This window comes from Eretmochelys imbricata, chromosome 20 (assembly GCF_965152235.1).
Source record: "Eretmochelys imbricata isolate rEreImb1 chromosome 20, rEreImb1.hap1, whole genome shotgun sequence".
Classification (NCBI taxonomy): Eukaryota; Metazoa; Chordata; order Testudines; family Cheloniidae; genus Eretmochelys; species Eretmochelys imbricata.
Genome location: NC_135591.1, coordinates 1,172,340 through 1,191,372, shown reverse-complemented (window position 1 = coordinate 1,191,372; position 19,033 = coordinate 1,172,340). Strand labels below are relative to the sequence as shown.

The 19,033-nt window shown below is 59.7% G+C and overlaps 1 protein-coding gene across 5 annotated transcripts; it reads right to left on the bottom strand.

The window, feature by feature from the left end:
• Positions 1–6,009: 6,009 nt before the first annotated feature.
• ATG101 (autophagy related 101) lies at positions 6,010–15,164 on the bottom strand. Of its 5 annotated transcripts, none has more exons than XM_077838621.1 (3): positions 15,118–15,164; positions 11,592–11,902; positions 6,010–7,945 (listed from the first exon to the last, which is right to left on the bottom strand). In XM_077838621.1, exons 2-3 carry the CDS (start codon positions 11,841–11,843, stop codon positions 7,541–7,543), a joined length of 657 nt encoding a protein of 218 aa, XP_077694747.1. In that variant the 5' UTR covers positions 11,844–11,902; positions 15,118–15,164; the 3' UTR covers positions 6,010–7,540. The 5 variants fall into 5 exon arrangements, with proteins under 5 accessions (XP_077694747.1, XP_077694751.1, XP_077694750.1 ...); XM_077838625.1 differs by having other exon boundaries at positions 11,592–11,876; positions 15,118–15,142; XM_077838624.1 differs by lacking the exon at positions 15,118–15,164 and adding an exon at positions 13,964–14,090.
• Between the last annotated feature and the right edge of the window lie 3,869 nt (positions 15,165–19,033).

Here is a 19,033-nt window from a genome sequence, read left to right as displayed (position 1 = left end):
TGTGCAGCCCCCGGCAAGCTCGGCCCTCGGCAGGCGCGGCGGGTTTCCAGGCTCCGGCTGCGGTTTGTCTTGATCTGCGGCTGGGGCAAAACGACTCTCCCGGGGCAGGAGCAGGAGCCGGTTCGGTCCGCGGCGCGTTGAACGGTCCCGGTGGCACCATCACCCAGCGAGGGCTGCCTGGAGCCTCCGGGAGCTCGTTTGTCCTCCCGGGTGCGGCTCGGAAAGCGCCCGGCGAGCTTCGCAGACGGACGTCCAGGGAGGGGAAGGGGCCAGCTTCGGGCGAGGGCGCTCGCCCCTGCTAGGGCTGGGGGCCCGGCCGAGCAGGGAGGGGAGAAAAGGGGGGGCCTGGATTTCCAGCCCTCCCCTCAAATGTGTCCCGGTACCCTCCAGACACCCCCAGCACCTGCCGCCGAGGCTCCAGGCTCGAGCTCCGCTGGTGGCTGCGGAAGGGGGCCGGGGCGGGTCCCCTAGGTGCCCAGCCCGGCTTCCAGCTCCTTGGCGGGGCTCCGGTCCCTCCCCGCCTGGCTGACCAGACTCCCCGACTTGAGCAGCAGGTTGCAGCCCAGGAAGAAGACGCCGAAGAGGACGGTGAGGCAGAGCACGCAGAGCACCGCGACCTGCGCCATGGAGCGGCCCCGCGGCTCGCCCCCCGCGCCCCCGCTCCCCACGGGCGGGGCGCGGCTGGGGCTCGGGGCGCTGCTGTTCATGTCTCAGCCCGGGAGAGGCGAGGGGCCCCGCAGAGTGTGGGGGGGGGGCTCTGGCAAAGCGCACCCCGTGCCCGCCGCAGCCAGGCCTCGCGGACCCGGGGCAAATCCCCGCAGCTGCCCCGTCTGCTCCTCCCGGCCAGGAGCTCCCGCGCTGCCCGCAGCCCCAGCAGGGTTGTGGCTGCAGGGCAGTGACGGGCGGGGAGGGTTTAAGTGATGTCAGGAAAGGATGGTTTCTCCAGCCCCATGGCTCGGAACCACGCATCTCCCTGCAGCGGGAACCAGAGACCTGCTCCCCGCATATCCCGGGGAAACCCCTCCCCCCGGGGAGACAGCCCCCACCCCATGCTCCTCCAGGGAACCAGACACCCTGCTCCCCCCATATCCCCGGGAAACCCCTCCCCCCGGGGAGACAGCCCCCCCATGCTCCTCCAGGGAACCAGACACCTGCTCCCCCCATATCCCCGGGAAACCCCTCCCCCCGGGGAGACAGCCCCCCCCCATGCTCCTCCAGGGAACCAGACACCCTGCTCCCCCCATATCCCCGGGAAACCCCTCCCCGCGGGGAGACAGCCCCCCCCCCATGCTCCTCCAGGGAACCAGACACCCTGCTCCCCCCATATCCCCGGGAAACCCCTCCCCCCGGGGAGACAGCCCCCCCATGCTCCTCCAGGGAACCAGACACCCTGCTCCCCGCATATCCCCGGGAAACCCCTCCCCCCGGGGAGACAGCCCCCCCATGCTCCTCCAGGGAACCAGACACCCTGCTCCCCCCATATCCCCGGGAAACCCCTCCCCCCGGGGAGACAGCCCCCACCCCATGCTCCTCCAGGGAACCAGAGACCCTGCTCCCCCCATATCCCCGGGAAACCCCTCCCCCCGGGGAGACAGCCCCCCCATGCTCCTCCAGGGAACCAGACACCTGCTCCCCCCATATCCCCGGGAAACCCCTCCCCCCGGGGAGACAGCCCCCACCCCATGCTCCTCCAGGGAACCAGACACCCTGCTCCCCCCATATCCCCGGGAAACCCCTCCCCCCGGGGAGACAGCCCCCCCATGCTCCTCCAGGGAACCAGAGACCCTGCTCCCCCCATATCCCCGGGGAAACCCCTCCCCCCGGGGAGACAGCCCCCACCCCATGCTCCACCAGGGAACCAGACACCCTGCTCCCCCCATATCCCCGGGAAACCCCTCCCCCCGGGGAGACAGCCCCCCCATGCTCCTCCAGGGAACCAGACACCTGCTCCCCGCATATCCCGGGGAAACCCCTCCCCCCGGGGAGACAGCCCCCCCATGCTCCTCCAGGGAACCAGAGACCCTGCTCCCCCCATATCGCCGGGAAACTCCTCTCCCCGGGGAGACAGCCCCCCCATGCTCCTCCAGGGAACCAGACACCCTGCTCCCCCCATATCCCCGGGAAACCCCTCCCCCCGGGGAGACAGCCCCCCCATGCTCCTCCAGGGAACCAGAGACCCTGCTCCCCCCATATCCCGGGGAAACCCCTCCCCCCGGGGAGACAGCCCCCCCATGCTCCTCCAGGGAACCAGACACCCTGCTCCCCCCATATCCCGGGGAAACCCCTCCCCCCGGGGAGACAGCCCCCACCCCATGCTCCTCCAGGGAACCAGAGACCCTGCTCCCCCCATATCCCCGGGAAACCCCTCCCCCCGGGGAGACAGCCCCCACCCCATGCTCCTCCAGGGAACCAGAGACCTGCTCCCCGCATATCCCGGGGAAACCCCTCCCCCCGGGGAGACAGCCCCCACCCCATGCTCCTCCAGGGAACCAGAGACCCTGCTCCCCCCATATCCCCGGGGAACCCCTCCCCCCGGGGAGACAGCCCCCCCATGCTCCTCCAGGGAACCAGAGACCCTGCTCCCCCCATATCCCGGGGAAACCCCTCCCCCCGGGGAGACAGCCCCCCCATGCTCCTCCAGGGAACCAGACACCTGCTCCCCCCATATCCCCGGGAAACCCCTCCCCCCGGGGAGACAGCCCCCCCATGCTCCTCCAGGGAACCAGACACCCTGCTCCCCCCATATCCCCGGGAAACCCCTCCCCCCGGGGAGACAGCCTCCACCCCATGCTCCTCCAGGGAACCAGACACCCTGCTCCCCCCATATCCCCGGGAAACCCCTCCCCCCGGGGAGACAGCCCCCCCATGCTCCTCCAGGGAACCAGACACCCTGCTCCCCGCATATCCCCGGGAAACCCCTCCCCCCGGGGAGACAGCCCCCCCATGCTCCTCCAGGGAACCAGACACCCTGCTCCCCCCATATCCCCGGGAAACCCCTCCCCCCGGGGAGACAGCCCCCCCATGCTCCTCCAGGGAACCAGACACCCTGCTCCCCGCATATCCCCGGGAAACCCCTCCCCCCGGGGAGACAGCCCCCCCATGCTCCTCCAGGGAACCAGACACCCTGCTCCCCCCATATCCCCGGGAAACCCCTCCCCCCGGGGAGACAGCCCCCACCCCATGCTCCTCCAGGGAACCAGAGACCCTGCTCCCCCCATATCCCCGGGAAACCCCTCCCCCCGGGGAGACAGCCCCCCCATGCTCCTCCAGGGAACCAGACACCTGCTCCCCCCATATCCCCGGGAAACCCCTCCCCCCGGGGAGACAGCCCCCACCCCATGCTCCTCCAGGGAACCAGACACCCTGCTCCCCCCATATCCCCGGGAAACCCCTCCCCCCGGGGAGACAGCCCCCCCATGCTCCTCCAGGGAACCAGAGACCCTGCTCCCCCCATATCCCCGGGGAAACCCCTCCCCCCGGGGAGACAGCCCCCACCCCATGCTCCTCCAGGGAACCAGACACCCTGCTCCCCCCATATCCCCGGGAAACCCCTCCCCCCGGGGAGACAGCCCCCCCATGCTCCTCCAGGGAACCAGACACCTGCTCCCCGCATATCCCGGGGAAACCCCTCCCCCCGGGGAGACAGCCCCCACCCCATGCTCCTCCAGGGAACCAGAGACCCTGCTCCCCCCATATCCCCGGGAAACCCCTCCCCCCGGGGAGACAGCCCCCCCATGCTCCTCCAGGGAACCAGACACCCTGCTCCCCCCATATCCCCGGGGAAACCCCTCCACTCTGTGGGAACAGCCCCCCAGTGCCCCTTCTGGGAACCAGACACCCTGCACCTCAGGGGCAGTGCACCCCCACATTTCTGGGGAAACCCCAGGGAATCTTGGCTGAGCTGGAGAGCCGGCTCCTCTCTGGGCCTTCGAGCTGGTCCTTTGGTGACACCAGAGCCGAGGGTTCACCCCATGGGGTGCAGCCGCAGGAGATGAAATCCTGGCTCCCATGAGTCGACAGCAAAGCTTCCCACCTTCAGAGAGGCCCAGATTTCACCCTCAGCAGCTCCTCCTGCTCCTAAAGATCATGACACGGGCTCCTAGTCTGTTTATACCACCCCTACCCCAACGGGCCCCCTGCTCAGCCAGGCACCATCCGAACAAACCAGGTAAATACTCCGCAAGTGCATCCTGGAGCAGGGCCTGATCAACACCCCCAGTGCCACCTTTGCGCCAACCGTTGCCCTGTTCTGGTCCATGCATCCCCCTCTGACCAGAGATGGGAAGTTTCACTCCTTTGGGGGGGGGGGTGTCCCTTTCCCCATTACCAGGAAGCAATTACGGCTGTTTCTTTTTGCACACAGGCAGCCGAAACGTGGCTGAACCGGAGTGCGTGGAACTTGGCCAAGCAGTGAGCTTCAAGCAGAAACGTTGGAAGAGAAAAAAACTTTTCAGCCCTTATTTACGTTTGGCTCTGATGTGACGTGCCCCGGGGCCGCAGCTCTCAGCAGTGCTGGCGAAGTCGGAGACACCCTTGTGCAGCTTCGACTCACCCCCCGCGCCCCACGGTCATTAAGGAGCCGGAGCGTTTTTCATCAGGCAGCTTGTTAATCTTCCTACCCTGACCCAATCCCAACAGAGTAAATCCCTCTCCCTGCCGCAGCATCAGCTGGACCAAGTACCCGTCACTTCCCACCCCAAAGGATTAGCTAGCAGGGCTGGGCTCGTCCAACAGCTGCTGTGGCCAGGCCCCACACGGCTGCATTTTTCTGTTCGGGCCGCTGCTGCTGGCTGCAGTAGCCTCCATGGTGATCCTAAAGGGCAGATCCTGAGCTGAAATTCCCAAAGTGCCACAGGTCCTGGGCTCGGCCCACTTCCTCCTCAGCATTGCTGGGCTCCCGGATCTTGCTTCCACACCGCGACTTTGTGACCCACCTGCAGGTGACTTCAAACCCTCAAAAATAGCTGCACCAGGTGCTTTCCAAGAAGCAATTGCTTACCAGGCTAAGAAATTGCTTCTCAACCCCGTGTGGCGTTTGACTAGCCCACTGCTGGCTCGCTGAAGTCCAGCCGCCATTACTGCGGTATTAGCTTCCTTGCCCTTTGGTCTCCCTTTACCCTGTGCCATGGAGAAGTACGTACCTACAGGTCAGTGGTCCCCCTCATGGAGACCTGCTGCTTTTAGCGCACACTGTGCATCCCCCCTAACCGTCAGGCTGTCTGAACGTGGGGTCTCGGGTTACATGGCCCCTCTGGAGACCAGAGCTCTTGGGCACAGAACTGGCCCAGAGCCACCTCTTGCGTCCCTGCTGTGGCAGCAGAGAAGAATTTAAAGCCAGAATTCTCAACAGCAGCCACCGATAAGGGAGATTTCACCGTTTTGTCCAACTTCTCCCACAGGTGCTGAGCACCCACAGCTCCCATTGGCCTCCCTGGTGGGTGCTCAGCAAGCCTGAAAACCAGGCCCCAGGTGGGGCTCCTAAGGCAGCCAAACACGAGCAACTGCCAGACTCTGTGTCCATTCAGTCCCATTGCTAGGGCTGTGGGAGTGGGATTTAAACATCCTCCAGGAGCTGACCCGAGACCTGCTACAATCATCTGAGAGCAGGCTGAGGAGCCATCGTGGCTGGTTACCACCTGGGGACGACCAGCCCAGGCTGGATCCCAACCTGCGGTACAGCTGCAAGAGGCACCGTATCCTGTTGGCCTGGCTGGTCAAGCAGAGGAACTTGGGAAACCTGTTTCACCGTCAGGAATGATCTTGCCCAGGGAAGGGGCCCACACGCAGGCCAGAATTCTCAAGGATTGGGCCCAGGGCTCTTTGGAGAATCTGGCTGTCGATGTCCCCATGGGACCTGAGCGTTCTGGAGGGGACTGTGGCCCTGAGCCCTCCCGTCAGCATCGGGTTTTCCCCATTCCTCTGCCCTTCATCCGGCAACTGTTCTCACTTCACCAGGCCCCATACGACTCACGCAGCCCTTTGGTAAGAACACATGAGCACACAGAGAGCTCTGATGTGAAACCAGTTTATCAATAGACTCAGAGAAACCCACACGCTCATCTCTGCCTCTGGAGCAGAAGCGCTCACGCACCAAGGTCTGGGCTTTACTGTGGGATGACACCAGGGCAGTCAGCAAAGCCTGGATCTGATCGAGGTGACACTACTTGAGCGGGGGGGAGACACTCTCGACAATCCGAGAGAAGGAAGAAAGAGAAGGCCCAGGCCAGTGTTTATTACGCCCAGAGTACGAGATCCACAGAACACAGACAGGTCGGTTTCTAAACACAGGGTGTCTGTAACAAACATGTGGGCGTCAGTCTCCATGAGAGAGGAAGTGGGGACGGGGGTGTAAGTGTGTTGAAGAGACAGGGTTTGGAGATCTCACCCCGCTTTACACAGAGCTCCTGGCTGCTCAGTTTTCTTTTAGCAGCCAGGAAGAACGAAGGGGGTATTTTCAAGGTGACGACAGTGCTGTGAGGTCGCTGGAAACACACACAAGCACTAGCTCCTGTGTGCCCAAGTAGACGTAGCTACTGGCCCCTCTGACGGCACGTTGTGCGGGGACAGAGCCGGCAGGAACAGGAAGCAACTGCCACTCTTTCGCAGCACTCACGTCTCTGGCCAGCCCAGCCTCTCTCCACAGCAGCCACTCTCACCACAGTGGCCGCACGTCAGACGTGGACTTGGTTTAAGGTGACTGACTAGGGAATATGGGTTTTAGTGGCTGGGCAAGTGCCCAGCTGCGCCCCTGTATTTTCGGGAAGGGGCTTTATGAAGCTTAGCAAAGACTATCTGCTTACCCTGTGTGCTCTTCACCACCAGCAGCATTCTCCCTCTTTCCCAGACGGAGAGAGAGGCAGAGATGGGCCTTGCCTCATGGGCACCCACAGAGACTCCTATGACTGCTGTTCTAACCGTGGCTGTAGGGGGTCACAGCTGCTCTGCTGAGGGCAATTCTTTCCCCACTGTTACAACAAGACAGTGTTAAAGGCAGAGAAATACAATCCCTGACTCGCCCACCAGCCAGAGGTTACTGCTCTATTGCTCGAGCCTGTGCAAAGCCCCTCTCCAAACAGATGGGGGAGAAAGAGGAGGGGCCCTGTCCAGGAATTCACAATCCCACTCAGATGAAACAAGGCAGCAGCAGTCCCAGTGCCAGGCAGTGCAGGGATGAGGGTCCATAAGGGAACTGGGGCTTCAGGAGGGATCTGAGGGAGGAAAGGGAGACCGGGGGAGGGGAGCTGACAGGCCAGCTGCAATATAGGCCACGTGGCACAAGGAGCAGTTTTGCTGTCATTTCAGTTCACAGCCCCAGGTGACCCCCACATAGGGAGATTCACAATTAAGGGCCAGCCCAAGTCCAGCCTGCAGAAAGCTTCCGTCTGAAATGTACAGATGGACGGGAGGGGTCTAAGCAGAGGGGCCTGCCCAGGCAAACACCCACTGGGACCGTGCTCTGAGACGATTCTACTTGCCAGGACACCCTGGGTCATCCTGTGTGATAGGGAGCAGAAAGGTGCAAGCCCCCTGTCCCCAGGCCCTACAGTGCCAGCGTGTCTTTGATGAGCCGCCGCATGGTGGTGGTGACGGAGGAACCGAGGGAGTCGGTGATCTGGTAGGAGATCTTGTAGAGGTAGGGTTGCACGTCCTTCAGGCCCGTGTCGAAGACGTTGTCCACCTCCGACTGGGTGGGCATTTTGGGCAGGTACTCGTGCCTGTTCATCACCTCCACAATGTTGATAATCTTCTCGCACAGTTTCTCCCCCACCTTCTCCCGGCAGATCTGCCGCTCCTGCTCGTTTGCCAGGTTCACCACGTTGACCTTGATGGTCCACACCTCCCAGGGGATACACTCATCCGAGAAGGGCCAGCGTGACTTCTTCTTCTGGTAGAACTCCAGGGAGATCTGCCCAATGCCGTCGCTGCCTGAGTATCGGAGGGCGTCCTGCGGAGAGAGCACCAGGCACAGCCAAGGTCAAGGGGCTTAGGGACACTGGGGCAATGGCCATCTGGCCAAGGCGCGACAGACAGTCCCCGGCTCTGTCCTGGACAAACCCCTATGGAATTAAGATAATTCAATACAGTTTAAGTTAAATCATACGGAATTAGGTTTAATCCATTGGGGCCCACTGTATTCAAAATGCAATGGTTTGTGTGTTGTTGTAGGGTTGAGTGTAACTTTCCTAGGGACTTGGTTAATGGAGATGTTGGGAACTTCTAAGGACTTTGAGACAATGCGTGTGAAGTGGATTTCCTAGGAAAAACCTGGGGGTGAGGAGGATGCAATGTATAAAGGGCAGAGGGGGCCCGTTCTCAGCTGAAGCTGTGATGAACTCATGACTACAAAGGAAACTCCTTGGTGGGGTGTGGTAGGACTGCCCCCGCCAGAGCCCATGTGAGAGTTGGGGTGATGTCTGGTAAGCTTGTCAGCGTGTGTGTAGAATGTGATTTCTTTGTAGTGCCTTTTTCCTTACCCTGTAGCAATCACACTGTTAACCATCTCTACAGAGAAAGTCAGCGGGTGTGGGCAGTCTCTCTGCTGGGAATAATACAGTGAAGGCAGCCTGGAAATACCCAGCTCAGAAGGGCCTCCATCCAAGACAAGCAATGGAAATACAGCTACAGTTGCCCTGAGCTGTGACGGACCCCGCTTACCATGGACAGAGCCCCGGCAAACACCAGTGATATGCAAATATCAGCTCTAGCTATTTCTGCTACTCAGCTGGCCACGTCACCTGTGTCTGAACACCTCATGTACCCCCCTCCCAACAGCCATCTATGGCAGGACAGTCCAGATGGGAAACTGAGGCACAGCGAGGCTAAGTGACTTGCCCATGGTCACTGGTCTGTGGCAGAGCAGGGATCTGAGCCCTGGTCTCCCAAGTTGCAGGCCAGCTCCTGACCACTAGGCCTAGGCCATTCCTCCCTGTCATCACAGAGGAGGAAGTTCAGACCCAGAGCTAGTTTCACCCTCGCGGCAGCTCCACTTGACTCAGTTCTGCCAGGTGTACATTTGGTCTGGAGAACCCAGAATAACAGTACCTCAAAAAGATGCCAATCCTGAAGAGCAGGAGGGCTCTTCCACAGACAATAAAAGCAGGTAAAACTCATGAGGCCAGCACAGCAGTGCCAAAAGCAGCCGCTACATCTTACAAACATGAAACCCCCTGGAACTGTCTGGTGGAGAAAGCTAAGGAAGTATCTGGTAAAATGTCCGTAACTTTCCCCAGTAAGGAAACTTCCTGGCTAGAGCAGGGGACTGGGCAGCAGAACCGCTGGATTTCATTCCTGGCTGTATCGCTAATTATGTGACTTTGACAGGTCACATCTTCTCCTGGTCCTCAGATCCCCCAGCTGTAAAACAGAGTAACTAACCTTCTGTGAAGGTCCATTAAACCAGGTGACATGATCCCAGATCATGGACATAAGCCAAATATCTTCTTTGTCTTAGTCAAATGTTCAGAGCTGTGGGCTGAGCCACACGCCCTCCGCTCCTTCGCCTGGCAGAACAGAGCTCAGCACCTGAAACTGCTGCTGTCCAGAAGCCGTTCCCATTTATTGGAGTGCTGCTCTTCAGGGTCTGGAGACACCGTCCATTTTCAGCAGTCTGAGATTTCTCTCTCGGAAGCCCAGCCACATAAAGTCATTACGCTGAGCAGTCTAACCATTAGCAGCCTTGTCCAGAGCTAACGTGATTTTATAAAACATGAAATCGAACTGCAAAGCTGATGACTGACCTCATCACTGCAAATTACAGCAAGCAAAGCACTGGAAACAAGTGGCTGCTGGTGGCACGTCCGTCATAAAACCAGGGCAAATCAACCAGGGCACAAGAAACAAAACGTGGAAACACTTTTAAAGGGGGTTTGAGAGGTGCAGTCACTCACGTGGACTAGACACGCCTGGGAAAAGGAACACAGCTCCTTGTTGGATGGGCACCCTGCAGTTTGCAAATTCCCGACCCCCCGGCTCGTCCCAGCTGCCAGCTGCCTATGGCAATGACTCCAGAATTGCTAAGCCGGGGCAGTCCAGGAGCAGAAAACATAAAGGGAAGTTTAAATTTTGTGCTTTGCAACCTTCATCGCTTTCCTTGATTATTAAGGAGGATTGTAAGTTCCTAGATCTGGAAATCCAGGATGGGGCTGTCATACCAGACACTCTATAGATGATAAAGTATTTGAACAGTGATGGTTTGAGTTGACATCCAGTCTCTCCACAACCCAGATATTACTGCTTTCCATGACCTTTTCAGCAGGATTTAGGACACTGTGGTTCATAACGCAGAAAACTCAAGGATGATTTGTTCCCTAAATCTCCCTCGTTAAAATTCACCGCAACATATGTCTTGGATTTAATTCCACAGAAACCCTGTCACAATCTGACCATCCCCAATATAGCCTCTAAATTAGCTGGGGTACAGATCACATTGAATAGGCATTAGGAGATGGACAGTACCTAGGCCCCGTTGCATTACACACCACGAGCTTTGAGCTGGGTGCATTATTCGCAGTAAGCATTGAGTGTGTCGGGCAAGGCGACACACAGAGAGAGCTTTAGCACCATGCAGAGATGTGCCTCTCCAAATGGTACTAGGACCACAGGATGCTGAACTGCCGGGGCCTCAGGTCTCCTGCCATTAACTCTCTATGGCTTGGAGGAGTCAATTTATCCAGACCTCCATCCACAGAGCCATTGCCTCTCTTTACATGTAACTACAAAAATTCTCCTTTCCACTCTGATGACGCCTGTGATGCTCTCTATGAAGGAGGCTGTGTAGCCCCAAAGTGCAGGATGCTGGGTTCATTCCCAGCCCCTTGCAATGCAGTATTTTCCTACCCCAGATGACTTTGCACTTAAGTGTCTTTTCCCTGGAGAATTTCCAAGCACTTAGCCTCACCACACCCCTGTCACACCCACTCATTGCTGGGGTTAGCTGATTTACAGAGGAAGAATGCAATGCACTGAGGACGTGTTTTCATTACAGAGTTTACCTGCGTGATTGGCACCTGAGAGTTAGCCTAGTCGAGGAGCGAGTGGCCCCACTGCAATCCCTTTTTCTGTTTCTGTGTCCTCACTGGTTCTGCACCCGCCCAGGGGGCCCAGGGGACATATCCAGGATTCCTTGTGCTGAGACTCTAGGATTCCTTCCCAGTCCAAGTGAAGGAGACCTTGTCTGTCCTTTGGGGTGGAAATGTGGGAAGGGCACTGGAGGACTATCAGCACTCAGACTATTCAGCCTGCATCCTTACTGCAGGATAAGCAGGTTCCAGCTATGGGCTCTCACCCACCCTCCCAGCTGGGTCAGCTTGCCCAGGCTTAAAACATTTCCAGACCTGTGGCAGAGGCTCTTCTGGGTGGATGGCAGGCGGCTGGGTTAAAACCCTGGGGGAGAGCCTAGGTTAACCGTGCAGTGAAGACGCATCCTGGGAGGTTAAGGCCAAGACCTCTTATGCGGAGTACCTTGCTTTCAATGCCCTGGGCCCGCTTCATAGCAGGGCTAAGGGCTTGCAGCTCCACCAACCCCTGCTGGAATTTCTGGTCCACACATCCTCTGAGAAGTCAGCCAAGGTGACTGGCTCCAAGCTTTTTACCTTGAATTCCCCAACGGCCTTTCTCAGCGCTCGGTCCAGCTCCTCGGAGGAGACCCTGGCGTAGGTGAAGTCAATGAAGTCGCAGTCGACGTCCTGCGTCCCCACCGTCCCGATGGAGTAGGTCCCCTCCTTTTTGTAGTGGAACTTGCCGGTGCTGCGATGGAGGAGGATGGTGTGGAGCACGGCAAGCATGGCCTCCTCGATCTGGCGGCCTTCCACCGACACCTCCAGCACCTCAGCGCGACAGTTCATGGCAGTCTGCGCCTGCGGGCACGGTGTTTCCAGCTGGGGACGGCAAAGCAGAACTCTCCCTGTAACCAAGCAACAAGCCAGCATGCTGTGACTGTGGGACAGACCGCAGAAGCGGAGAGGAGGGTGGGACTGGGGTTATGGCATCGGCCTGGGACTTGGGAAATCTGGGATCAAGTTCTCAGCTCTGCCAACAACTGTGGGACCTTGGCCAAGTCACTTTGCCTCCCCGTGCCCCACTTCCCCAGCTGTAAATGGAGAGAAGAACCGTCCTGTTCTCCTGCCCATATGGAGAGAGCAAACTCTTCTGGGCAGGAACAGTTCTCAGCGTGCTGCCCCAGCACGGCAGGGCTCTGTCGAGATGTCCAGGCAAAGCCATGTCACTGACTGTTACCAGAGCAGAACAGCCAGGGCAGTCATTTGCTCACAAGCAGGGTGTGTCAATTGTTGGTGCAAGCAGGGCCCCAGCAATCACATGATCTGAGTTCCATTCCGGACTCAGCCACAGATTTGCTTGGTGGCCAGGGGCAAGGCCCGGCCTCCCTGTTCCTCAGCTCACTGCTCTGCAATGTGCAGGTAACCCTCACCCTTCCTTGCCCCCAGCCAGACAGCGCACGGCACAGGCTGACTCTTAAGAGAGGGAATACTACATTTTCCCCTTTCATTGGAACTTACACCTTTCATCAGAGGATCTCGGCACGCTCTGCAACCATGAACTAAACCTCCCAACCCCACTGTGTGCTAGGCAATTTCCCCACATGTGAAATGGGGATGAGGGTAACTGAGGCACAGGGATGTGATGTACTCAGGCTCACATAGCAAGAAAGGAGAAAAGCTCTAAATAAATTGAGCCCTTACTTTAACCACTACAACACAGTGCCTTGGGATGGCTGCTTGAACACGTATTTTTGCGGTTATTCTCGTAAAGAATATTTTTACCGTGGGGGAATACTTCTTTTTTGTAGAAAGTATTATAACCCCGCAGGTCAGGGGGCTAAATGAATGGCACGGACCATGATAATGAATAACCGTTCCCGTCCTTTGGTCTCACATGCCCAGGGTGCCACCCGAAACAACCTGGGGATCTTCCAAGTCTTGCAAAACTTTGCGGAGATCTACGGAGATGTGTCCGCAGACGGCCATGTGTCAGCTTGACGTTAAACCTCCGGGGGACCTGGGGATTGGGAGGCTATTTCTGCTGTGGAAAGCCAAAGCAATCAGGCTCACAACCATGCGTGTAAAAGAAGTCTGTCTGTAATGACAGCAGAGACTGCCCTCTAGCGATTCTGATTTAAGGTGACACAAACACCCTTCTCTTATTTATAAAATGGGGGGAGGAGATTTGAGAGGCCCTGGGTACTCCAGACCAAACAATATTCCGTGTTACCGCCCCTCCCAGAAAGATGATTTCATTAACCTGGCTCAGCTAGTACCAGGAAAGTCGGTTTTAACAACCAGCTCGTGAGGTGTCCACAGACTGGCGACGACACACAGAGCCAGACTGAAGCCTTTTGAAAAAACACCCTGTTTAATGCACCCCGTGTCTGCATTAGCAAGAGAACGAGTCTTTACATCAGGGTTATAGGAAACTGCGTCCCCTTTTCAGCAGCGGTGACAGCTGATGAGCGATCCACTAGCTGGGGCAGAGCCAAGCAAGGTGCGCTAGACAGATGGGGCGGCCCACAGGTGTCCAGGGGACTCTGCTGGGATGGGTGTGGACAGGAATGGCGAGTTAGGCCCTGGCTTGGTCTCAGGTACAGCTGTAATGCACAGCAGGTCCGGAGTGTATTGACCTGGGAAGGAGGAGAGAGAACTGGGCCAGGAAACGGCGAAGAAAACCCCTCCCCCTCGCTCCTCTGCTACAGGTCAATGATCCACACCAGAATATTGCTAGGTTTGCTCCCTGGCTTATGACACCAGGGAGACGGCCCTTCGCCCGTGCGTGCCTCAGTTTCCCCCACCCCACCACAGGCTCGTACAGACCGGGAGGATGAGTCCAGCGGTGTCTACCCAGCACTCGGACAGGGCTGAGACGGGCAGCGTGATCACTTCGGGGTGCTCCCACATCACGGTGGGGAAACACCCCCCCCCATCTCCTCCCAGTGTCACCACGGGACCCTCACCCCCGCTGCAGACCAGCCGGAGCAGCTCACTGACGCCGACTCCTGCTCAGGAGGGGGATCCCCGCGAACCCAGGCCCCCGGCCCTGGCTTCCCCCAGGAGGCGACTATGTCACAGGATCCCACTCACAGGGCCCCGGCTCCGAGGGGGGGGGGAAGATTGGGGGGGCCCGCCGGAGCGGGGGGGGGGGGATATGGGGGAGGGGAGCGGCCGGTCCGGGGGGGGGAAGGGCAGACGGGGGGGGGCCCGGCCGGAGGGGGGGGGCGCGAGATGGGGGGAGGGGAGCGGCCGGTCCGGGGGGGCGAAGGGGAGACGGGGGGGGCCCGGCCGGAGCGGGGGGGGGGGCGGGAGATGGGGGGAGGGGAGCGGCCGGTCCGGGGGGGAAGGGGAGACGGGGGGGGGGCCCGGCCGGAGCGGGGAGGGGCGGGAGATAGGGGGAGGGGAGCGGCCGGTCCGGGGGGGGAAGGGGAGACGGGGGGGGCCCGGCCGGAGCGGGGGGGGGCGGGAGATGGGGGGAGGGGAGCGGCCGGTCCGAGGGGGGGAAGGGGAGGCGGGGGGGGCCCGGCCGGAGCGAAGCGGGGGGGGCGGGAGATGGGGGGAGGGGAGCGGCCGGTCCGGGGGGGCGAAGGGGAGACGGGGGGGGCCCGGCCGGAGCGGGGGGGGGGCGGGAGATGGGGGGAGGGGAGCGGCCGGTCCGGGGGGGGGAAGGGGAGACGGGGGGGGGGCCCGGCCGGAGCGGGGAGGGGCGGGAGATAGGGGGAGGGGAGCGGCCGGTCCGGGGGGGGAAGGGGAGACGGGGGGGGGCCGGCCGGAGCGGGGGGGGGGGCGGGAGATGGGGGGAGGGGAGCGGCCGGTCCGAGGGGGGAAGGGGAGGCGGGGGGGGCCCGGCCGGAGCGAAGCGGGGGGGGGCGGGAGATGGGGGGAGGGGAGCGGCCGGTCCGAGGGGGGGAAGGGGAGACGGGGGGCCCGGCCGGAGCGGGGGGGGGGGCGGGAGATGGGGGGAGGGGAGACGGGGGGGGCCCGGCCGGAGCGGGGGGGTGGGGCGGGAGATGGGGGGAGGGGAGCGGCCGGTCCGGGGGGGGCCAGATGGGGGGGCCCGGCCGCAGCGGGGGGGCAGTTGGGGGACCGGGGGGGCACCTGCCTCCCCCCGACTCACCTGCCTCCGAAGCTGGCCGCGGCCCCGCCTTCGTCCGGAATGAACCATCCCCGCCCGGCACAGGGGGGAGGCGAGACCTTGGAACGTCCCATCCCAGGGAATGGGGAGCGTGGAATAGACCATCTGAGATGGGGGGCAAACCATCGGTCTTTCTCTGAATCCCCACCAAGCCCCCCCTTTTTCTACGCACAATCAATTGAAAGAGTGGGAATACAGCATTTGTTTTTGTTTCTTTTTTGTTTTCGAACCCCCCCAAACAAAACAAACGTGTTAAAGAATCCCCCCCTCTCCAACGCTGACTTGGTTCGTTCCGAAAGAAAGACCAATCAAAGAGCGCCCCACTTCCTCGGGCGGGAGGCGGCATTGGCTCTCGGCTTCCCCCTGGCTTGCGGACTCCCAGGGCGGCGTTACTGCAGCTGCAAAGGTGTGCAGAGCCCAGCCCCTCCACGTGGGTTTCTCTCCCAGCCCTACGTGTGCTGGGGGGGGTGTCAACATGGTTTGCACGGGGCTGGCGCTGCAGCCTCCCTCACAGGCCTGGGTCAGACTCAGACATTCCCCAGTTTGGCCTGGAGAGCAGGAGGTTTTGAGAACAATGCTGGGTTTCTGCTCCTTTGGCTCCCGGTATCTGCACTGGGGACTGGGGCTGTGTGTTCCTGGAGGTTTCCTCACATGACATAATCTTTCATTCCTGGTTTCAGAGTTGCAGCCCTGTTAGTCTGTATCCACAAAAAGAACAGGAGGACTTGTGGCACCTCAGAGACTAACAAATTTATCTGAGCATAAGCTTTCGTGAGCTACAGCTCACGTCATCGGATACATGAATTCCTGGAGACCCCGGGGCAATCCTGGAGGGTTGGCAACCCTACCTGGGTCACATGCCCTGCTTTTTCTCTGCAAACCTGGGGAAGGGGTTGGGGTCTCGGGGAAGGGGAGGGTCTAGGGTGTTTGGTTTTGTGCAATTAGAAATTTGGCAACCCTAGCTGAGAATCCCATGAGTCCAGGACCTGGGGCTGTAGGAAATACACCAAATATTGCCAGCATTAGCAACCCTGAACGTTATTTATACAGGGCCTCAGACGACCACCCGCTCCAAGGAAATAAAGCACAAACTGTTTGCAAAAATACAAGGTAGCTTAATTTTTAGAGGGAGATGTTCTGTCTTTTGCTCTTTAAACAACGCCGTGAAGAAAGCCCACTGCCACAGTCGATCCCAAGCAACCAGGCTCACTAAACCTGTCACACCCAACCCCACACATGCTGCTGCTCTGGGGCTTCAACAACACAGAGAGCACCCCGAGCAGGCTTACACATGATTTAAACACTACAGAAGAGTTTCTTACTTGCAGTGCAAACTCCTACATTTGCATCCAAACCAGGCTTTTACAAAGCTGCCCTTAGGAGGAGGAGGGACTCAAGTTTCTTTCTACCTGGGGCTGGATTGTGCAGGCCTCACTCAAGCAGGAGTCCTACTGAAACCAGTGGGAGCTTTGCCTGGGGTCAGGCCTTTGCTGAGTCCATTCTCTCTCCCCCTAGCACAGTGCAGGGGGAGAGAGGCGCTGTGTGTCTGAGCCGGGACAGCCCTGGTATCGTGTCAAATATTCTCCCCGGTCCGCCTCAAACTGGGTGTCATCTCTCACTTGCTCTGTTGGGCATATAGCACCGGTAAGAGCGTATGCTATCGCTGTCCTGCTGGGCTGTTTATACGTGGTGCCTGAACGGGCTATTCCTGGCGCTGAGCTCCGGGCTGCCCGTCAGAGAGGTCATTCCGACGGGAGCCCTCCCCTCCCGCGGTGAAGCTCTGTCTGAGGGTGTGATCTGGGGAAGGGACGTCATGGTTGGGTGCTGGCCCCAGACTCGCCCTTCCTCCCTTGCTACCGTGTCCTTACACTGGGGTCACTTTTTATTTTTATTTTTTACACTGAGGAGGAAGGTTGAGCCTGTGGCTAAACCGCAGCCTGGGAGTCAGACCTCCTGGGTTCTAGGCCCAGGACTGGGAGGGGGGCCCACTCATTAGCACAGGGAGAACTGGAGCCAGGAGCCCCGCATTCTCCTCTGCCTTGCCCAGGGACTTGTAGGACCTATGGCAAATCGATTTGCCACGCTGTGTGCCTCAGTTTCCCCACAGGACCAGGAATAACTGGATGGTATTTCTCAAGAGCGTTAAGATCATTCAGTGGAAGGAGCCAGTTTCAAAGGGTGGTTGCTTGCAGAGTTATGTTCTTAGAGCACGAGCATCTCCTGCAAGCTGCCGAGGGCGCTGTTGCAGAGAGGAAGAACTTGGCTGGAGTATATATGAGAGAGCTTTGGACACAGCTCCCAAGGGGTCAGAGAGCAGCCTGGGCCCACAGGATGGGATGCCTGTAGGATCGGAGATGGGGCCCCTGCAGGGGCAGTGTAGCCAGCTGGCCTTTCCAATGCGGCACAGTCCACACCAGGCGTTAGGGGACCCGGAGTCTGATTCTCGGTTGCCCTGCTGTGCCCCTTGGATTATTTACACTAGTGCAGGGTGGGTGTGAGCTGCTGCCACTTTGCACAGGCCCAGATAACGGCACATGATGCAGGGCAATGGAAAAGTGGGCCTCAGTGTGCTGGGGACCTAGAAGAGCCATGGGGTCTGGCTGTGGCCAGCATCAGGCTCTCTTTGCGTTCACTACGGCTGAGCCGTTTCCTCCACCCCGAGCAGAGACACTGACAATGACCAGGCATCCGGCTCCGCCAGCCCCTGGCAGGTGCAAGAGCTCAACGCCATGAGATCAGCACCCGGCACTGGGAGGGGGGTTGTCCAATGGGGAGGCCGGGTGTGCGCTCATCTCGTAGCTGGGACGACCGTGCAGCCCTACGGCCTGGTTCCCCCCCCCTCACCCAGCCACAGGCCTTCAGAGGGGGCCGATGTCAGTGGCTGCCCAGGCCTGGGGCGGTGCAGAGGCAGGGATGGGCGCTGGAAGCCAGGCTGTTGGATTCTTTTCTTTAGAAATGCCGACGTTGGGCCTGCCAGGAGGGACTGAGAGCCCCAGGAAGAATGCTGGCCTGTATAAATAGCCCTGGGGTGAGGAGAGCCCGGGTTTAACAAGTGTGCCAGGGGATGGATTTCACTGGGGCGCTGCCAAGGCCAAAGGAATTCGGGTGCCATCGCCGCGGGGAGCGTGCCCCGGCTGGGAAGGGGACAGGCCCTGCGCTGGGCTGGAGGAAAGTCCAGGACAGGCCCCCCAGCATGGAGCTGCCAGTGAGTGGGCCGAGGTGCCGGCTGCTAGCCCCGAGGGAGGCTTTGCTGGTGGCTCACTGAAGGCAGAGAACTGGACTCGCTCGCCCCCATCACTACCGGAGCAGCTTTAGTGCATTCACCTACCCATCTCCCTTGGGCAATTTTCCAGACCCCCCTATTTGCTATTTTTCCACCACCCTCCCTGCCACGACAAAAATACTGAACAGTTTCACAGCCTCCCACCTTGCATGCCCCTGTCACAAGTGGGTAGCGGGTTATTCCCCCTGAAGTGGATCAGTATTAGCCCCATTTCAGAGACGGGGATACCGAGGCACACGGCGACTTTAAAAGAGTCGGCTAAGGTCACAGAATGAGACGTTGTCCGAGCTGGGCCTGGAACGCAGATCCCCTGATGCCAGCTCCCCGGGCATAGCCCATTACCGACATCCCAAGCTTCCTGTTTGTGTTACTGATTGGCACAGTCCCGAGCACAACAGGCCCTGATCCTTGTCTAGCACCACCCAGTGCCAGAGCTCTCACCCTCCCTGGGCGGCCACCACTGGGGGGCGACAGTCACACACACTGGAGAAGGTCTGGCAGCTTTTTCACTTGTGGGCAAAAGCCCTGGAGGTCTCAGTTCACTTCCCACCTCTACCACAGACTCCCTGTGTGCCCTGGGTTTGTAAAATGGGTCTGAGTCCTTTTCTCCAGCCC

Excerpts from the sequence above, each read along its gene's own strand:
- ATG101 (XM_077838621.1), bottom strand. The coding sequence starts at position 11,843 with ATGAACTGTCGCGCTGAGGTGCTGGAGGTGTCGGTGGAAGGCCGCCAG. Across the intron at positions 7,946-11,591 it reads AGGCCGTTGGGGAATTCAAG|GACGCCCTCCGATACTCAGG; the intron begins GTAAAAAGCTTG and ends CTCTCTCCGCAG.